This window comes from Mustelus asterias, chromosome 30 (assembly GCF_964213995.1).
Source record: "Mustelus asterias chromosome 30, sMusAst1.hap1.1, whole genome shotgun sequence".
Taxonomy (NCBI): Eukaryota; Metazoa; Chordata; class Chondrichthyes; order Carcharhiniformes; family Triakidae; genus Mustelus; species Mustelus asterias.
Window position 1 is genome coordinate 15,743,644 of NC_135830.1, and position 22,203 is coordinate 15,765,846.

The 22,203-nt window shown below is 44.4% G+C and overlaps 2 protein-coding genes across 2 annotated transcripts in view; one reads left to right on the forward strand and one right to left on the reverse strand.

The window, feature by feature from the left end:
- Positions 1-22,203, reverse strand: part of LOC144480793 (uncharacterized) — a 585,830-nt gene that overhangs the window by 364,574 nt on the left and 199,053 nt on the right. The gene's annotated exons all lie outside the window — the stretch shown is intronic.
- Positions 18,455-22,203, forward strand: part of LOC144480918 (uncharacterized) — a 29,151-nt gene continuing 25,402 nt past the window's right edge. Inside the window, exon 1 of the mRNA XM_078200543.1 lies at positions 18,455-19,111. Within this exon, the coding sequence (XP_078056669.1) occupies positions 18,455-19,111 (657 nt within the window). The remainder of the gene's footprint in view (positions 19,112-22,203) is intronic.

Below are 22,203 nucleotides of genomic sequence, written 5' to 3' on the forward strand. Positions count from 1 at the left end.
AAAGAACAAAGAAAAGTACAGCACAGGAAACAGGCCCTTCGGCCCTCCAAGCCTGTGCCGCTCCTTGGTCCAACTAGACCAATCGTTTGTATCCCTCCATTCCCAGGCTGCTCATGTTACTATCCAGGTAAGTCTTAGGTCTTAGTCTTCAACCAATCATCTGGCCTTTTGGAACATAATTTGCAGTCAGAGGGAGATGCCATGGAAATGTGGGGATTGTGGGAAGAACATAAGAACTAGGAGCAGGAGTAGGGGCAGCACGGTAGCACAGTGGTTAGCACTGCTGCTTCACAGCTCCAGGGACCTGGGTTCAATTCCCGGCTTGGGTCGCTATCTGTGTGGAGTTTGCACATTCTCCTCATGTCTGCGTGGGTTTCCTCCAGATACTCCGGTTTCGGGATGTTGACAAACGCGAGGTTATTCACTTTGGAAGAAATAATAGCAAATTGGATTATTATCTAAATGGAAAGAAATTACAACATGCTGCTGTGCAGAGGGACCTGGGGGTCCTTGTGCATGAGACGCAAAAACCCAGTCTGCAGGTGCAACAGGTGATCAAGAAGGCAAATGGGATGTTGGCCTATATCTCTAGGGGGATAGAATATAAAAGCAGAGATGTCTTGCTGCATCTGTACAAGGCATTGGTGAGGCCGGAGCTGGAATACTGTGTGCAGTATTGGTCCCCTTATTTGCGGAAGGATATATTGGCCTTGGAGGGAGTGCAGAGAAGGTTCACCAGGTTGATAGCAGAAATGAGGGGTGTTGATTATGAGGAGAGACTGAGCAGATTGGGTTTGTACTCGTTGGAATTTAGAAGGCTGAGGGGGGATCTTATAGAGACCTATAAGATAATGAAGGGGCTGGATAGGGTAGAGGTGGAGAGATTCTTTCCACTTAGAAAGGAAGCTAGAACTAGAGGGCACAGCCTCAAAATAACGGGGGGTCAGTTTAGGACAGAGTTGAGGAGGAACTTCTTCTCTCAGAGGGTGGTGAATCTCTGGAATTCTCTGCCCACTGAAGTGGTGGAGGCTACCTCGTTGAATATGTTTAAATCACGGATAGATGGATTCCTGATCAGTAAGGGAATTAGGGGTTATGGGGATCAGGCGGGTAAGTGGAACTGATCCACTTCAGATCATCCATGATCTTATTGAATGGCGGGGCAGGCTCGAGGGGCTAGATGGCCTACTCCTGCTCCTATTTCTTATGTTCTTATGTCACACAGTCCAAAAATGTGCGGGTTAGGTTGATTGGCCATGTTAAAATTGCCCCTTAGTGTCCTGAGATGCGTAGGTCAGAGGGATTAGCGGGTAAATGTGTAGGGATATGGGGGTAGGGCCTGGGTGGGATTGTGGTTGGTGCAGACTCGATGGGCCAGATGGCCTCTTTCTGCACTGTAGGGTTTCTATGATTCTATCTGGCCCCTCGAGCGCTCATGGCTGATCTTTTTGTGGACTCAGCTCCACTTACCCACCCGCTCACCATAGCCCTTAATTCCTTTACTGTTCAAAAATATATCTATCCTTGCCTTAAAAACATTCAATGAGGTAGCCTCAACTGCTTCACTGGGCAGGGAATTCCACAGATTCACAACCCTTTGTGTGAAGAAGTTCCTCCTCAACTCAGTCCTAAATCTGCTTCCCCTTATTTTGAGGCTATGCCCCCTAGTTCTAGTTTCACCCGCCAGTGGAAACAACTTCCCTGCTTCTATCTTATCTATTCCCTTCATAATCTTATATGTTTCTATAAGATCACCCCTCATTCTTCTGAATTCCAATGAGTATAGCCCCGGTCTACTCAGTTTCTCCTCATAAGCCAACCCTCTCAACTCAACTCAACGAAGTGAATCTCCTCTGCACCCCCTCCAGAGCCAGTATATCCTTTCTCAAGTAAGGTGACCAAAACAGTACACAGTACTCCAGGTGTGGCCTCACCAGCACCTTAGACAGCTGCAACATAACCTCGCTGTTTTTAAACTCCATCCCTCTCGCAATGAAGAACAAAATTCCATTTGCCTTCTTAATTACCTGCTGCACCTGCAAACCAACTCCTTGAGATTCCTGCACAAGGACACCCCTGTCCCTCTGCACAGCAGCATGCTGCAATTTTTTACCATTTAAATAATAGTCCATTTTGCTGTTATTCCTACCAAAATGGATGACCTCACATTTACCAATATTGTACTCCATCTGCCAGACCCTCGCCCACTTACTTAGATTATCTATATCCCTTTGCAGACTTTCAGCGTCCTCTGCACACTTTGCTCTTAGTGTCACCTGCGAATTTTGACACCCGACACTTGGTCCCCAACTCCAAATCATCGATGTAAATCGTAAACAATTGCGGTCCCAACACTGATCCCTGAGGCACATCACTGGTCACTGATCGCCAACCAGAAAAACACCCATTTACCCCCACTCTTTGCTTTCTGTTAGTTAACCAATCCTCTATCCATGCTAATACATTACCCGTAACACAGTGCACCTTTATCTTATGCAGCAGTCTTTGGTGCGGCACCTTGTCAAATGCCTTCTGGAAATCCAGATACACCACATCCACAAGTTCCCCATTGTCCACTGCACATGTAATGTTCTCAAAGAATTCCACCAAATTAGTCAAACATGACCTTCCCTTCATGAACCCATGCTGCGTCTTACCAATGGGACAATTTATATCCAGATGTCTCGCTATTTCTTCCTTGATGATAGATTCAAGCATTTTCCCTACTACAGAAGTTAAGCTAACCGGCCTATAGTTACCTGCCTTTTGTCTACCTCCTTTTTTAAACAGTGGTGTCACATTTGCTGTATTCCAATCTGCGGGAACCACCCCAGAGTCCAGCGAATTTTGGTAAATTACCACTAGTGCATTTGCTATTTCTTCCGCCATCACTTTTAGTACCCTGGGATGCATTCCATCAGGACCAGGAGACTTGTCTACCTTTAGCCCCATTAACTTGCCCAACACTACCTCTTTCGTGATAATGATAGTTTCTCGGTTCTCACCTGCCATAGCCTTCCTGTCATCAATTTTTGGCATGTTATTTGTGTCTTCCACTGTGAAGACTGACACAAAATACCTGTTCGATGCCCCAGCCATTTTCTCATTTCCAGTTATGACATCCCCCTTCTCGTCCTCTAAAGGACCAATGTTTACTTTCGCCACTCTTTTTCGTTTTATATATTTGTCGAAACTTTTGCTTTCTGTTTTTATATTCTGAGCTAGTTTACTCTCATAATCCATCTTACCTTTCTTTATAGCTTTTTTCGTGGCTTTCTGCTGACCTTTAAAGATTTCCCGATCCTCTCGGTTCCCACTTATCTTTGCCACTTTGTCTGCATTTTCTTTCAATTTGATACCTCCTTTATTTCCTCAGATATCAGTGGCTGATTATCTCTTTTTCTTCTTTATCACTGGTATATACTTTTGCTGAGCACTGTGAAAGATTGCTTTGAAAATCCTCCTCTGTTCCTCAATTGTCCCACCATAAAGTTTTTAGAAACATAGAAACCCTACAGTGCAGAAGGAGGCCATTCGGCCCATCGAGTCTGCACTGACCACAATCCCACCCAGGCCCTACCCCCACATATTTTTACCCGCTAATCCCTCTAACCTACGCATCCCAGGACTCTAAGGGACAATTTTTAACCTGGCCAATCAACCTAACCCGCACATCTTTGGACTGTGGGAGGAAACCGGAGCACCCGGAGGAAACCCACGCAGACACGAGGAGAATGTGCAAACTCCACACAGACAGTGACCCGAGCCGGGAATCGAACCCGGGACCCTGGAGCTGTGAAGCAGCAGTGCTAACCACTGTGCTACCGTGTCGCCCAAAAGTCTGCCTCAGCCAACTCCTCCTTCATCCCTTTGTAGTCTCCTTAGTTTAAGTACAAGACACTGGTATTGGATTTTACCTTCTCACGCCCCATCTGTATTTTAAATTCAACCAAGGAAGGAATTCAATTCCCCATCCCTGCTGGAAACTCATCGACACAGTCACACTGGGGAGAGGCCATTCATCTGTCCCCAGTGTGGGAAGGGATTTGCTCACTCACCTACTCTGCTGAGACACCAGCAAATTCACACTGGGACGAGGCCATTCAATTGCTCTTGTGTAGGAAGGGATTCAGTTGGTCATCCAGTCTCCTGACACACCAGCGAGTTCACACCGCGGAGAAGCCATTCACCTGCACCCAGTGTGAGAAGAGATTCGCTGATTCATCCAACCTAGCAATACACTAGCGAACTCACAAAGAGGAGGCCATTCACCTGCTCCCAGTGTAGGAAGGGATTTAATAGTCATCCAAACTAGCAGTACACCAGCAAGTTCACACTGGAGAGAGGCCTTTTACCCACTGTGTGTGTGACAAGAGATTCATTGACTCATCCAGCCTCGCAATACACCAGCGAATTCACAAAGGGGAGAGGCCATTCACTTGCTCCCGGTGTGGGAAGGGATATGTTACCTCATCCACTCTTCTGAGACACCAGTGAATTCACAAGGAACTATTGTGATTGTATTTTCCTGTTGAGCATATTCAGACTAAACCATGTTCCTTTGGGTCTGTTTCTGCTGAATTGAAAAATAACTTCAGCTCTGTTTAGGTGTGAATATAGTTGGTCTGAGAAGAGGAGGATTTGGGGTCAGGAAACTTGTACAAAGCATCAGATTATCTGAACAGCAGAGAATTTTGTACATGGAAGGAAACAACTCCATTCTCAATCACATTAGGGAGAAACCGTGCAAATGTGGAGACTGAAGTGATTGGCGGACCATTTTTTATGGTTTTCTAATTCAGCACATTTCTATTTTTATTAGTTTATTATCATATTATGGTGAGCACTGCTGCCTCACAGTGCCAGGGACTCGGGTTTGATTCCTGGCTTGGGTCACTGTCTGTGTGGAGTTTGCACATTCTCCCCGTGTCTGCATGGGTTTCCTCCGGGTGCTCCAGTTTCCTCCCAGTCGGAAAGACATGCTGGTCCGGTGCATCGGCCATGCTAAATTCTCCCTCCTGTGTATCCGAATAGGTGCCGGAGTGTGGCAACTTGGGGATTTTCAGTAACTTCATTGCTGTGTTAATGTAAGCCTACTTGTGACACTAATCAATAAACTTAAACTATTTTACATGTAGCTCCGCTGTATCTTTCCAGTCAGAGTCATTCCAGCTCAGAAGGAATCCATTGGGTTTCTCAAACCTATTTGACTCTTTGTAGACGAGTTACACAGCCTGAAAAAAACATCACAACATGCAACGTGGGGAGAAACCGTTAACATGTTCTGTGTGTGGACGAAGCTTCAACCTGGAGAGACACAAGGACTCTGGCACCATGGAGAAACAGTGGAAATGGGAGGATTGTGGGAAGGGATTCAATTACCCATCTGCACTGAAAACTCATCAATGCAGTCACACTGGGGTAGAGGCTGTTCAGTAGTGCTGGCTGTGGGAAGGGATTCACTCAGTCATCTGCTCTGCAGAAACAGCAAGTTCACACTGGAGAGAGACCATTCACCTGCTCTGAGTTTGGGAAAGGATTCACTGAGGCATCATCTGTGGAGACACCAGAGAGTTCATCTTGGTGGGAGGCCATTTACTTGCACTAAGTGTGGGAGCAAAAGAATGATTCAACCCCTGTTGAGACATTATGGCAATCACTCAGATTAGACCCATTATCTGCTCCAACTCTGGGTGTTAACTAAATTATTTGAGATTAAATATATACAAATGGAGGGCATTGATTGGACGAGTGCAAATAAAGAGACACTGTCACAGAGTGGAGTTAGGAGGTATCTAATTGTCATGCTTTACTCTGCAAATAAATCTATTCCAAATAAAGGTTAGCTTCAGTTTCTTCCTTCACCATAACGCTGTCAGGATTATAACATGTTAACAGGGAATGTTTGTCTCATGGTGAATTTTAAAAACTAAAGGAAAGTATATTTCAGGCAGGAGCTTACAATCCCAGTAGCTTTTGTGAGAAATGGTTGAAAGCCAGTGGGAATTGTCAGGGTCTGATTCCCCACTGATGTTCTTGAAGTCTGAACCACACGATCAATGTAAGAATGAAGTGGAGATGTGGACACGGGTTACAGCCCGACCAAGGAGGAAACAAGGTCTGGCCTTGGCACTGTCACTTCTTGACAAAAAGATCAGAAGCAAAGTATTTTGTGAGCTGGATGTCCATCAGTTGGATACTGATGAAGGTTTGAATCTTTTATAAAGATTCATTGAGATTTACAAGATAGATGATGTATTGGATGCCTATGAAGCATGATTGGATTTTGACAGGTTTTGTGTGAGGGTGAAAGCATCTTTAGTGCGTCTGGATATCGCAACAAAAGACAGGATTGGAACAGCGCTAATCGGTGATTGAACCCCAGCAATGACTGGGGAACTATTAATAGGTGTTTCAGGTCTGAATGAAAACATCATCGTGTGATAAACTTTCGCAGTGAGACACAACACAGAGAATTCTGAGGCTGAACACAATGATGATGGTTATCACTCTGAAGGAATTGGAATATCATAAGGAATTTGGTCCAGTGATGAGTGTGTTAGTCACAGACTCAGTCACCTGTTCTGTGTTTGATGCATACAAGCATATGAGTTAGGAGCAAGCACTGGCCACTCAGCCCCTCGAGTCTGCTCTGTCGTTCAGTAAGATAATGGCTGATCGGATTGTAACCTCAACCCCACATTCCCACTTACCCCGTTAATCTTTCACCCCCTTGATAATCAAGAATCTATCTCGCTCTGCCTTCAAAATATTCAAAGGGATTATTACAGCAACTTTTGAGGAAGAGTTCCAGGAACTCTCAACCCTGTGGAAAAAAAACTTTCCTCATCTCTGCTTTAAATGAACTTATTTTAAACAGTAAGCCCTCATTCTCGATTCTCCCACTACAGGAAACATGCCCTCCACATCCACCCTGTCAAAATGCCTCAGGATCTTATATGTTTCAGTCAAGTTGCCTCTTACTGTTCTAAACTCCAGGGGACAAAACACTCACCTGTCTAACCTTGCCTCATAATCCCATTCCACAGTGGCTGCACCTCGACAGTGTGTGGATCAGATTGAAGATGTTATCCATATTCACCTCATGGTGAAGAGTGACACAAGGTTAAGGAGTATGAAAGGTTTCCAGTTGGTGATATCAATAGATTGAAGCCACTAAAGAGAGTGTTGATTCCATGTAAAGTAGCTGGAGTCAGCACTCCAGGACTGGTGTAGTCTGGTGTGTCTGACAGTGAACCTGCTCAGTTTAATGTTGAGTGAACCTTCCATGAAAAAGGCACAAATGCAACTGGACATGGAACAAGGTATGATTGTTCACTCAAATCAGGACATTATTGTGTCCTCTTAACAAAACCTGATGTTTCTAATCCTCGGGTTCGAGAAGGATTCATGGCATCAGGTGAAGAGAAACAGAAAAAAATTACAAATTGTCTTAAAGCTGCACAAACAATTTGCTCGTCCTATCGAACAAAGATTAAAAACCCTGCTAAAAGATGCAGGGCTGGTTGGTGAAGAGGATACGAGACTCAGAACAGATTAGTACAAAGTATCGGACAAAGCCATTACATCCTTCCCTTGGCTCATGAAGAAGTTGCTGTGCATCTAAAGGTATGAGACAAAGACAGAAATATTTTCATTCTACACTTTATCGATATGGTAACCCAACTTAGTCTTTCTCCAATAATACATGGTAAGGACAAAAGGGTGATTCTAGAACAAGTCATTGAGAAGTGGACAGGGACTGGACCTGGGGCACCAGCTAAGTTTCTGACTGATAATGGAGGGGAATTTGTTAATGATGAGTTTTGAGACGTGTGTAAAAACATGAACATTCTGGTCAGGAACACGGCAGCTGAAAGTCCTTTCAGTGATGGACTCTGTGAATGGAATCACTCGGTGATCGATGAAATGCTGCAGAAAATCTCAGCTGATCAGCCAAACTGCAAGTTGATAACTGCACCGGCCTGGACGGTTCATGTAAATAATTCACTTCAGGTGGTTGGAGAGTATAATCCTTGTCAATTGGTTTGGGAGAAATCCCAAATTACCCTCTGTGCCAGGTGATAAACCTGCTTTCGAAGGGATGACAATTAGCACAATTTTTATTCATTTATTATCGAATTGTTTCACTAAAATAATTGCTCGAGCTAAGAAATTGTGGATCCTAGAAGAGCGGTGTCTTATAATGTAATACTTTGTACAAAATAAAGAACATCATATTTTTCTTCTACGATTTGTTTTGAAATATTGTTGTGTGAGTTGTTACAATTCGGGTTGGAAACATCGTTTCAAGAGAAATTTAAACACCCAGCGATTAACTGAAAAGATTACATCAGAAGATTGCAGGTTTTTAAACAAAAACAAACTTTATATATAAAACAAAAGAAATATTAAAAATCAGCATGATCAATTATATTTTATGAAGATTTATGCTGTAAACTCAGTTCTACTTTTCGACCCCTCTTTAGTTCTGAAGAGTCACGTGGACTCAAAACATGAACTCTATTTTCACTCACCACAGATGCTGTCAGTCCTGAGTGTTTGCAGTATTTTTCAGCTTTTGTTTGTACTTTTTACACCCCCCCCCCACCCCACCCCACCCCAACAAAAGAGTTCCCTTATATTTAACAATATAGAAACATCGAAACGAGAGGCAGGAATAGGTCATTTGGCCCTTTGAACCTGCTCCACCATTTATTGTGACCATGGCTGATCATCAACTTCAATATCCTGATCCCTCCCTGCCTCCCTATCCCTTGACCCTTTTAGACCCAAGAGCTAGATCTAATTTCTTCTTGAAGGTTCATTCACTTCTGTTCCAGGAACCATCCCAAAGGAATGTCAAAGCTCTCCAAGATTCACTTCAATTCTCCTCACTTTTCCAGCTATTCTCCAAGCTCCAAGATTTTATGGGGGTCCGACCATTAGCTTTTGATGAAACAACTCTCCAACTTTCCATTAAGACCTCAAAACTGTGGCCTTCTAAGTTCAAGCATGGGCTTCACTGTGTTCTTCCTGAGGGATTTAAACATTGGGAACACCTCTGATTCCTAATGACCTTCTCGGCTCCATGTCCCATAGCTGGTTCACAGCTCCTGGTCCCAAAGCTGACGGTTTCCAAGCTAACTGCAGACTGCCTGCTTTCTGTGAGAAACACCCAAAATTCCAACCAAGCTCCACCCTGAATCACTTATCCCCATGGTAACAGAGACCAATTGGGATGTCCAATAGATGTTTAAATTAATTAACTTGTAATTTCAAAACCAAACATGTGACCCTGAGGTCTGCCTGATGAGTTCCCCTCTGTAACAAAGGCAGGACGATAAGTGTCAGACCCAATGGCCCTCATTTTACCGGCACGCTCGCCGAGGCTCACAGAACGGCATTCTCCGTTGCCCTCGGGCACGATCTTACGAACCTCGGGCAGGCGGGCGTGCCGGTAAAATTCCGGCAATGTCTCCAGGTCTCCTGCTAAAAGAGGCTGAGCCCAGCCCCCTTTTTACAGCATTAGCTGCTGTACTCTGCTCAATAAGAGTTTAAATGTCCCAAATCTTGCGTTAATTATGCTACTTCCAGCTGATTTGAAAATGTGATTTTCAGTCTCTACAATAATCAAATATCCCGTGGTTGTTTTTTTCTGAATCAAATTACTGGCAATCTTCTTGAATGAACATGTCAAAACTGAGGGAATTCCCTCTGTGTATTTAATTAGAAATGTCTCACTGTGACTCAAAGAGGAAGAGTCCAGCTGTCCTTTTACAGTTCTTATCCTTCCAGCTTTGACTCCTTAAATCAACATGGGCCACATCTTGTGATTGCAAAGTCCCTTAGGGTGTTTTTACCAGATTCTCAACCCAGATTTTTCATTTTTTAAAAACTAATTCTCAAGCTCAAAGTTAATTTGTAAAACAGGAATGATTAGACAGACACAAACCTCTTCCTCAGGAAGAAATGAAAATGTATCACCATCTAAATATCCTATTTAGAATATTACAATTTTCTGTACATATTAATAACAGCCATGATCATATTGAATGGCCGAGCAGCTCAAAGAGCATCAGCCCACTGGAAGCAAAGTCATGAGATTGGTCAGTCCAGCAGAAAGAAACCCTCCGACCGTCCCACTTTGGGGAGGCGATGGCCTAGTGGTATTATCGCTGGACTATTAATCCAGAAACGCAGCTAATGTTCTGGAGACATGGGTTTGAATCCCACCACGGCAGATGGTGGAATTTGACTAAAAAATATCTGGAATTAAGAATCTACTGATGACCATGAAACCGTTGTCGATGGTCAGCGTTCTTTAGGGAAGGAAATTTGTCGTCCTTACCTGGTCTGGCCGACATGTGATTCCAGAGCCACAGCAATGTGACTGACACTCAACTGCCCTCTCGAGAGAAACTAGGGATGGGCAATAAATGCTGACCAGCGACACCCATGTCCCACGAATGAATAATAAAACTGTCAGAGTGAACATGGTTCAGTTCTGGATGTGAACAACAGCAGCAATAACAGCAGAATCCAGTCCCTGTAATCACTTGTGAACTCGCTGGTATCTGAACAGATTGGATAACTGAGTGAATGCCATCCTGCACAGACCCAGTGAATGGTCTCTCCCCAGCATAAGACACTGGTGTGTCATAAGGTTGGATGAATCAATGATTGCTTTCTCACTCAGCTGAACAGCCTCTCTCTACTGTGAACTCGCTGGTGTGTCTGCAAGTGAGATAATCGATTAAATCTCATCTCACACTCTGGACAGCTGAATGGCCTCTCCCCTGTGTGAACTCGCTCGTGTCTCAGCAGGTCAGATGAAGTAGTGAATGCTTTCCCACACTCAGAGCAGGTGAACGGTCTCTCCCTGGTGTGAACTCGCTGGTGTATCTGTAGGTTGTAGGAGAGAGAGAATCCCTTTCCACATTCAGAGCAGGTGAATGGCCTCTCCCCAGTGTGAACTCGCTGGTGTGTCTGCAACTGAGATAACCGACTGAAACTCATCACACACTTGGAGCAGGTAAATGGCCTCTCCCCACTGTGAATTCGCTGGTGTATCCGGAGGTTGGAAGAGCGAGAGAATCCCTTTCCACACTGCGAACAGATGAACGGCCTCTCCCCTGTGTGAACCCGCTGGTGTGTCATTAAGTCGGATGAAGTAGTAAATCCCTTTGCACACTTAGTGCAGGTGAATGGTCTCTCCCCAGTGTGACTGCGCCGATGAATTTCCAGCTCCGAGGGGAATCTGAATCCCTTCCCACAATGTCCACATTTCCACAGTTTCTCCATGGTGCCAGTGTCCTTGTATCTCTCCAGGTTTGCTGATTAGTTGCGGTTGGTGTGTGTGTATGTGTTACACCAATGTTTAAAATCTTTTGAAGCAGATAAAAGAGAGAAATATTTCTCCTGGACTCAAATGCCGATAATATTCTGGTACCAATAATCGAACAATTCTGTTAATTCTTCACTTGATGTTTCCTTTGAGATTTCAATCTGTAAATCCTTCCCTCCATTATCCTGTAAAAGGAGTTGACAAAAGTCATCACCGTCAGTACTGGATAGAAATTCAGAACAGATAATTCTGAATATAACTGGACTAAAAACATGTGGTATACAATGCTGCATTTCTTAATTAGATAGGTGATGGGAAGGAGATTTGAGAAAACTATATTTACTCCAGATTTTAAAAGCAATCTTTCTGAATTGTAATGTCTCTTTGACTGGAATTATATAACATAACTACATGCTATAATTACAAGAATAAAACAATGAATCTTATTACCGAAACATAAATATACCAAATATATGAACACAAGTTATATCTCTGTTGTGACTAATCTAAAAAGTAAACAAATTTCCAGAAAGTTCCAATGGAATACTGAAGGACAAGGTTTCACATTTTAAAAAATACTTTACAAATCAATCTAAAACCAGCATCACTAAATCATGCAAAGAGAGAAACACTATTTGAATGCACAAGATAAATTACACTTTAAAAAGCTCAGACAATAAAAACAGGTTTCACAAAATCACAAACATTTCCCCCTCAGTATATTTGGCTCTAATTCCAGTTACAGAGTCCCACAACTCTCTGTAAGAGAGAAATAAGGAAGGAGAGGATCAAATATGAAGGTAGGCTAGCCAGTAACATTAGGAATGATAGTAAAAGTTTCTTTAAATACATTAAAAACAAACGGGAGGCAAAAGTAGACATTGGGCCGCTCCAAAATGACGCTGGTAATCTAGTGATGGGAGACAAGGAAATAGCTGAGGAACTTAATAAGTACTTTGCGTCAGTCTTCACAGTAGAAGACATGAGTAATATCCCAACAATTCAGGAAAGTCAGGGGGCAGAGTTGAATATGGTTGCCATCACAAAGGAGAAAGTGCTAGAGAAACTAAAAGGTCTGAAAATTGATAAATCTCCGGGCCCAGATGGGCTACATCCTAGAGTTCTAAAGGAGATAGCTGAAGAAATAGTGGAGGCGTTAGTTATGATCTTTCAAAAGTCACTGGAGTCAGGGAAAGTCCCAGAGGATTGGAAAATCGCTGTTGTAACCCCACTGTTCAAGAAGGGAACAAGAAAAAAGATGGAAAATTATAGGCCAATTAGCCTAACCTCAGTTGTTGGCAAAATTCTAGAATCCATCGTTAAGGATGAGATTTCTAAATTCTTGGAAGTGCAGGGTCGGATTAAGACAAGTCAGCATGGATTTAGTAAGGGGAGGTCGTGCCTGACAAACCTGTTAGAGTTCTTTGAAGAGATAACAAATAGGTTAGACCAAGGAGAGCCAATGGATGTTATCTATCTTGACTTCCAAAAGGCCTTTGACAAGGTGCCTCACGGGAGACTGCTGAGTAAAATAAGGGCCCATGGTATTCGAGGCAAGGTACTAACATGGATTGACGATTGGCTGTCAGACAGAAGGCAGAGAGTTGGGATAAAAGGTTCTTTCTCAGAATGGCAACCGGTGACAAGTGGTGTCCCGCAGGGTTCAGTGTTGGGGCCACAGCTGTTCTCTTTATATATTAACGATCTAGATGACGGGACTGGGAGCATTCTGGCCAAGTTTGCCGATGATACAAAGATAGGTGGAGGGGCAGGTAGTATTGAGGAGGTGGGGAGGCTGCAGAAAGATTTAGACAGTTTAGGAGAGTGGTCCAAGAAGTGGCTGATGAAATTCAACGTGGGCAAGTGCGAGGTCGTACACTTTGGAAAAAAGAATAGAGGCATGGACTATTTTCTAAACGGTGACAAAATTCATAATGCTAAAGTGCAAAGGGACTTGGGAGTCCTAGTCCAGGATTCTCTAAAGGTAAACTTGCAGGTTGAGTCCGTAATTAAGAAAGCAAATGTAATGTTGTCATTTATCTCAAGAGGCTTGGAATACAAAAGCAGGGATGTACTTCTGAGGCTTTATAAAGCACTGGTTAGGCCCCATTTGGAGTACTGTGAGCAATTTTGGGCCCCACACCTCAGGAAGGACATACTGGCACTGGAGCGGGTCCAGCGGAGATTCACACGGATGATCCCAGGAATGGTAGGCCTGACATACGATGAACGTCTGAGGATCGTGGGATTATATTCATTGGAGTTTAGGAGGTTGAGGGGAGATCTGATAGAAACTTACAAGATAATGAACGGCTTAGATAGGATGGACGTAGGGAAGTTGTTTCCATTAACAGGGGAGACTAGGACGCGGGGGCACAGCCTTAGAATAAAAGGGAGTCACTTTAGAACAGAGATGAGGAGAAATTTCTTCAGCCAGAGAGTGGTGGGTCTGTGGAATTCATTGCCACAGAGGGCTGTGGAGGCCGAGACGTTGAGCGTCTTCAAGACAGAAATTGATAAATTCTTGATTTCTCGAGGAATTAAGGGCTATGGGGAGAGAGCGGGTAAATGGAGTTGAAATCAACCATGATTGAATGGTGGAGTGGACTCGATGGGCCGAATGGCCTTACTTCCGCTCCTATGTCTTATGGTCTTATGGTAATTCCCAGGGGGAGAAAGAAAGTGTTTTACTCACAGCTGTTGTCCAGAGGATGAAGTTTGAGTCTGTGTGTGAAGTTTGAGTCTGTGGTGAAGTTTGAGTCTGTGGTGAAGCTACAAACAGAAGCTGTTCTGTTTCAAATCAAACTGCGGGACTTGGAAGAAAATGATGGGAAGAGATTTTGCAAAGTCCCCTCCCCCACTCCCTCAGCTGGCAGCCCAGCACGCAGGCGCAGAGAGCGCTGCTGAGCCGAGCTGTCCGGAACAGGCGCAGAGAGCGCTGCTGAGCCGAGCTGTCCGGAGCAGGCGCAGAGAGCGCTGCTCAGCCGAGCTGTCCGGAGCAGGCGCAGTGCGGCTGCCGCCAGCGGTCGCTCTCGATCTCTTTTTGGAGCAGCAGCCGCCGTAGAGAGATGGGGGAGGGGGCGATCACCGAGCGGCTTCTCGCTCTGGCCGGAGCCGCCAGCCGGTTGCCCGGAAACCTTGGCTCGACGAGGTGCAGAGGGAGGGGAACAATGGGTGGGGGCGGGGCTCCCGTGTCCGCTCGCCCGGGCCTGCGCACTGGAACCCGAGGATGTCACTGCGGTGCAGACTGATTCCTATTGGCTGATATAGGCAGGCCTCCATTGACATCACAATGCGGAAGTTGTCCAATGAGCTTCAGAGTGAAACTTCCTCCTCTGGACAACATCAGGGAGGAAATCAATGTTTCCCCCTTTCCATTTCTTTTCTCATTCTGGGGGAAATTGGGGACTCGCAGCAACTGAAGGGAGAGGAAGTGAATTCAGGGAGGCTGCAGACTGGAACTATTACAGACGAACATCGGAATTAGGAGCAAGACGAGACCCAGGTATCTTTTTCTTTCTCTCTCTCAAAGATATTGACATCTTTTGGCTCCCTCAGGTTGTCACATTTATTTGTCTGACAAGATAACCTCTTACCTAATGTTCACAATTAAAGGGGGAGTTTTCCCAGGAGAAGACTGTTTAAATGAACAGTAAATTCGCTTGGGACAGAGATATGTTTAATGTAGTTATATGGTACGTGCTATGTTATTTATGATTCCCTATTTCTTGTCTTGACATATAAAAGGCACTGTGTCAACATTACCTATTTCCACTGATGGAGACATTCCAACATAGAAGGAATCCATTTGGCAATTCAAATCCATGCCAACCCTCTGTGGAGCAATTCAGTCAGTCCCATTCCCTCTCTGTACTCCCATTCCCCTGAGTTTCACATCACAATGGAATGGATGAGAATTCCAGATGAGCTGAGACTGGGGTGGAGTCGGGTGATGTTACTGAGGTGGAAATAGTGATAATGATGTGGATGTGTGGCTGGAAGCTCATCTTGGGGTGAAATATTTCACCAGGGTTGTGAACAGCCTGTTTCAGGTCAGACATGTTTGTGATTTATATAAACGATCTGGAAGAAGGTGTAACTGGGGTGATCAGTAAGTTTGCGGACGACACAAAATTGGCAGGACTTGCAGATAGTGAGGAATCATAGAAACCCTACAGTGCAGAAGGAGGCCATTCGGCCCATCAAGTCTGCACCGACCACAATCCCACCCAGGCCCTACCCCCACATATTTACCCGCTAACCTACGCATCTCAGGACTCTAAGGGGCAATTTTTAACCTGGCCAATCAACCTAACCCGCACACCGTTGGACTGTGGGAGGAAACCGGAGCTCCCGGAGGAAACCCACGCAGACACGAGGAGAATGTGCAAACTCCACACAGACAGTGACCCGAGCCACGAATCGAACCCAGGACCCTGGAGCTGTGAAGCAGCAGTGCTAACCACTGTGCTACCATGCCGCTCCTTAGAGGAGCATTGTCAGAAGCTACAGAAGGATATAGATAGGCTGGAAATTTGGGCAAAGAAATGGCAGATGGAGTTCAATCCTGATAAATGCGAAGTGATGCATTTTGGTAGAAATAATGTAGGGAGAAGCTATACGATAAATGGCAGAACCATAAAGGGTGTAGATACGCAGAGGGACCTGGGTGTGCAAGTCCACGGATCCTTGAAGGTGACGTCACAGGTGGAGAAGGTGGTGAAGAAGGCATATGGCATGCTTGCCTTTATAGGACGGGGCATAGAGTATAAAAGTTGGGGTCTGATGTTGCAGATGTATAGAACGTTGCTTCGGCCACATTTGGAATACTGCATCTAGTTCTGGTCGCCACACTATCAGAAGGATGTGGAGGCTTTGGAGAGAGTACAGAGGAGGTTTACCAGGATGTTGCCTGGTATGGAGGGGCTTAGTTATGTGGAGAGATTGGGTAAACTGGGGTTGTTCTCACTGGAAAGACGGAGGATGAGGGGAGACTTAATAGAGGTGTATAAAATTATGAAAGGCATAGATAGGGTGAACGGTGAGAAGCTTTTCCCCAGGTCGGTGGTGACGTTCACGAGGGGTCATAGGTTCAAGGTGAAGGGGGGGTGGTTCAACACAGATATCAGAAGGACATATTTTACACAGAGGGTGGTGGGGGCCTGGAATACGCTGCCAGGCAAGGTGGTGGAGGCAGACACACTGGGAACGTTTAAGACTTATCTAGATAGCCATATGAACGGAGTGGGAATGGAGGGATACAAAAGAATGGTCTAGTTTGGACCAGGGAGCGGCACGGGCTTGGAGGGCCGAAGGGCCTGTTCCTGTGCTGTATTGTTCTTTGTTAGAACCATAGAAAATTACAGCTCAGAAACATGCCTTTTGGCTCTTCTTGTCTGTGCCGAACCATTTTTTGCCTCGTCCCACTGACCTGCACTTGGACCATATCCCTCCACACCCTTCTCATCCATGAACCCGTCCAAGTTTTTCTTAAATGTTAAAAGTGACCCCGCATTTACCACTTTATCCGGCAGCTCATTCCACACTCCCACCACTCTCTGCATGAAGAAGCCCCCCCTAATATTCCCTTTAAACTTTTCTCCTTTCATCCTTAACCCATGCCCTCTGGTTTTTTTCTCCCCTAGCCTCAGTGGAAAAAGCCTGCTTGCGTTCACTCTATCTATACCCATCAAAATCTTATACACCTCTATCAAATCTCCCCTCAATCTTCTACGCTCCAGGGAATAAAGTCCCAACCTATTCAATCTCTCTCTGTAACTCAGCTTCTCAAGTCCCGGCAACATCCTTGTGAACCTTCTCTGCACTCTTTCAACCTTATTTATATCCTTCCTGTAACTCGGTGACCAAAACTGTACACAATACTCCAAATTTGGCCTCACCAATGCCTTATATAACCTTACCATAACACTCCAACTTTTATACTCGATACTCCGATTTATAAAGGCCAATGTACCAAAGGCACTCTTTACGACCCTATCCACCTGTGATGTCACTTTTAGGGAATTCTGTACCTGTCTTCCCAGATCCCTCTATTCAACTGCACTCTTCAGAGTCCTACCATTTACCCTGTACGTTCTACTTTGGTTTGTCCTTCCAAAATGCAATATCTCACACTTGTCTGCGTTAAATTCCATTTGCCATTTTTCAGCCCATTTTTCTAGTTGGTCCAAATCCCTCTGCAAGCTTTGAAAACCTTCCTCACTGTCCACGACACCTCCAATCTTTGTATCATCAGCAAACTTGCTGATCTAATTTACCACATTATCATCCAGATCATTGATATAGATGACAAACAACATGTTCTTTGACATGTTGCCAGGAAGAGAGATAGAGTTGTTGGCAAGCGAGTGGAGTTTGGAGAGGGGACTGAAGACAGTGGGTTCAGTCTTCCCAGTATTTATACGAAAGAAATTTCTGTTTGTTTAGTACTGGAAGTCAGATAAGTCAGGATGGTGTGTGAGTTGGGGGAACTCGGAGGTGATGGTGTTTATACCCATCTGCTATCTCGGTCCTTCTTGTTGGTGAAGTTGAGGGTTTGTGAGATTCTGTCAAAGTTCTTGTCAAGTTGTAGATGTATAAAATCCCTTGCCTTCACCTCAGCCACTCCTACTTCTCTCTATCTCCTCCCAAAGTGCCAAAAGAGTCTTATGTAGACCCAGGCTGTGTGGCAGGTTTCATTCCCTGAAGGATATCAGTGAACCAGTTGGGTTTGTATGACAATCCAGCAGCTTTCTTGGTTACCCTTTCCTCACGGCAGCTCCACAAATGAGCAGATTCATTCAGCTCAATTTCACAACCCACCGTTGTGTTTTTGTGGGTTCTTTCTCACTCACTTTTTTCTGTTTTAAATCAATTTCACAGGGGTTTACAAGAAGAAGATTTGCAGTTGAGAAACTGAAACAAAATATGATATCAGAATCTGATGAGTCGGCCAATTTATTGTAACCTGAATATCATTGTATTTTGAAATTGGAAGAAAAAAGCACCGTTCACAGTGGAGAGAAACTGTACATGTGTTCTGTTTGTGGACAAGACTTCAACCAATCATCTGGCCTTTGGGAACATAATTGCAGTCACAACAGGGAAATGGCATGGAAGTGTGAGGATTGTGGGAAGGAATTCAATTACCCATCCCTGCTGGAAACTCATCGACGCAGTCACACTGGGGAGAGGCCATTCATCTGCTCTCAGTGTGGGAAGAGATTCACTCAGTTATCCAGCTTAAATATACATCAGAGGACTCATGCTGAGGAGAGGCCGTTTACCTGCTCCCAATGTGGGAAGGGATTCAATCAGTCATCCAACCTAGCAATACACCAGTGTGTTCACACTGGGGAGAAACCGTTCACCTGCTCTGAATGTGGGAAGGGATTTTCTCACTCATCCACTCTGCTGATACACCAGCGAACTCACACTCAGGAGAGGCCATTCACTTGCTCCCAGTGTGGGAAGGGATTTGCTGACTCATCTACTTTGTTGAAATACCAGCGAGTTCACACTGGGGAGAGGCCATTCACCTGTTCCCAGTGTGGAAAGGGATTTGCTCAGTCAGCCACCTTGTTCACACACCAGCGAATTCACACTGGGGAGAGGCCATTCACCTGCTCTGTGTGGGGGAAAGGATTCAGTCGGTCATCAACTCTGCTGACACACCAGCGAGTTCACACTGGGGAGAAACCATTCATCTGCTCTGTGTGTGGGAAAGGATTCAATCACTCATCCAACCTAGCAATACACCAGCGAATCCACACAGAGGAGAGGCCATTCACCTGCTCTGTGTGTGAGAAGGGATTCAATCAGTCATCTAAACTAGCAATACATCAGCGGGTTCACACTGGGGAGAGGCCGTTCACCTGCTTGCAGTGTGGGAAGGGATACGTTACCTCGTCGAATCTTCTGACGCACCAGCGAATTCACAACTAACTATTGTAATTGGATTTAAAATTAGGGAGAAACCATGAAAATGTGCAGACCGTGAGGAGAGTTTCAGTTACCTGTCAGAGCTGGAAGCACCGGGGACTGTTTGAAGATGGAGGGTTTCTACAAGCTGCTCTAAGACTTGTCTTCTCTCTGAAAGCTTCAGGACAGTCTATACTCATTATAGCAAGTATATTTATGGTTTCTAACTGTAATTGAAGTGGCATCTACATCTTTGAGGAATGTTGCATATTTGGAACTGAAATTGTGCTAAATTAGAAATTAAAGTTGTTTCCTTTCACTTTTAAATATTGTTCAACTGTTAATAGTTAAGCTGCTTCATTTTATGGAATTATATTTAAGCTGTTATTAAATAAAGTTTGTTTTACCATGAAAGATTCCTAATTTGTCAGTGGAATTACTCCTGGAGTGAAGCATCCTATCCTCACATTTATGCCAAAATAGAAAACTTTGTTTGGATCTAATCTGGCTTCCGAACATAATTTATGGGTTCTGGTCCAGGACACTTTTGGAAGGGATTCACTCAATAATCTACCCTCCAACCACCCCCGCTTCACACTGAGGAGAGACCTTTTAAATGCCCAGACTGTGAGAACTGCTATAAAAGCTGTGGAAAAGTGATGTCTCATCAATGTGTTCACGCTGATGAGAGACCATTCAGCTGCTTTTACTGTGAGACAGGGTTCAGGGAATCATTCCAACTCACTGTCCACCAGCGAGTTCACACTGGGGAGAGGCTATTCACCTGCTCTGAGTTTGGGAAGAGATTCACTCAGTTTTGAGGTTCGATTTCCAGTATCGACATTACCTTATTTTGATCTGATTTTTTGTTTGATTTATTATTGTTGCATGTATTGGGATCCAGTGAACAGTATTGTTTCTTGCGCGCCATACAGACAAAGCCTACCGTTCCAGCATTTTCTGTTTTAGTTCCTTTTGAAGGGTTCTCCCTCTCTCCTCCATCCTCACCGACAACAAGAAGTCTGAGGAGCTCATGGAGCTCCTTTGTCACTAAAATGGAGACAACCTGATCAGCTGCCTCTGTTGTTTCCCTCCCTTCCACTGGGTCAAACTGTGTCTAACAATTTTCCCAAGCTTAAACTCATCTTTCTTTAGTTTCTCTCTGTCAAGCAGTAGATTTAGTAATCTATATTTGTATTATTGGATATTAGAAATAAGGTATAGATTTAAGTGAGTTTAATTCGGTGTTTCTGTGTACAGAAGGGTTAAAACTTTCATAGATTAATGTTAAATAAAGGTGTTTGCATGTATGAGGTTTTGGTTTCATTTCAAACTGTGCCCGTATTCTGTTTAGAGAATTTACAATGTGAAAACACACAAGTGTAAAAAAAGATTAGGTTGTTACTTGGCAACCAGTGGCCATTTTGGGTTCGAAAGAATTTCTGAGTTAGCTGAAGAGGAAACTGCCAGAAACATGAGGCACAACAATGGAGTAAGGGCAAGAAAGAAAGTCCCAGAAGTTTAAGAACAGATAGTTCTAGAAATCAGGGCATGAAAAAAGTCTGAGGAAAACTGAAGTCAAAGGGAATCTGAACAAGATTCTGTTCCCTGAAGTTAAAGGGGCAAAGAGTGGTTTCCAGTTAAAGGCAACACACATGGTGATGTTGGCTGGTGAAAAGCCAGACTCTGAAGTAATCCTAAGCTTGGGGACTTTGGTACCACCTGTGAAACAGTAGTGTTCTGTTGACATGGCTGGGTACCTGAGAGATTGCGTGGAAGCTTGAATGCATGTGATAATCTAAGGCAGAAGAATAGTGAAAGGAGAGATTGAAATCCTGGAAGTGGATCCTTGCTGAAAAGATCTGAGAGAGCGCATTTTTTGGGAGAACATTTTCGAAAGTGGATCTGGTTGATGAAAATTTCTGCGCACCAATTTCAATGACCATGTTACAATTCATGACGTTACACATGGCAGAATCTCAGCGTGATTACTCAGCATCAGGTTATACTCTGAACCGGTGCAGTGCAAATGGTGGAACTTACTGATCAAGAACTGGTCAGAGATTACATTGAATCACAGACAATTCTCTCATTCTTGGGCGACACAGTGATTAGCACTGCTGACTCACGGGTTCGAATCCCGGCTTGGGTCACTGTCTGTGTGGAGTTTGCACATTCTCCCCGTGTCTGCATGGGTTTGCTCCGGTTTCCTTCCACAGTCCAAAGATGTGTGGGTTAAGTGGATTGGCCATGCTAAATTGCCCTGAGTGTCAGGGGGGCTAGCTAGGATAAATGCACGAGGTTATGGGGAGAGGGCCTGGGTGGGATTGTGGTGGGTGCAGACTCAATGGGCCGAATGGCCTCCTTCTACACTGTAGGGATTCTATGAATATCCAGACCAGAAAGACATTGTTCGGTTTAACTAGTCTGTGCTGGGGTTTATATTTCATACAAGACACCTCCCATTCCATCTCCCTCATTTCAGCCTTTCAGCTCATCTTTCTAATCTCCTTTCCCTCATGTACTCATCACATTTCCTTTTTAAACGATGAGTTGTCCAGCTAGTTCCTGTGGCAGTGAATTTCACATTGTAATCAATCTCTGAGTATAGATGGTGAGTGACTTGGAGAGGAACGTGCAGGTGATGATGTTCCCATGCATTTGCTGCCCTTCTCCAAGGTGCTGGAGGTTGCGGGTTTGCAAGATGCTGTCAAAGAAGCCTTGGTGAGTGCTTGCAGTGAATCTTGTAGGTGGTACACACAGCTGCCACGTGAGTCAGTGTTGGAGGGAGTAGATGTTTGTAGAAGGATTGCCAATCAAGCTGCTTTGTCTTGGATGGTGTTGAGCTTCCTGAGTTGTTGGAGCTGCACTAATTCAGAAAATTGGAGCTTATTCAATTAGACAGAAGAGTTGTGCCTTGTAGATGCTGGACTTTG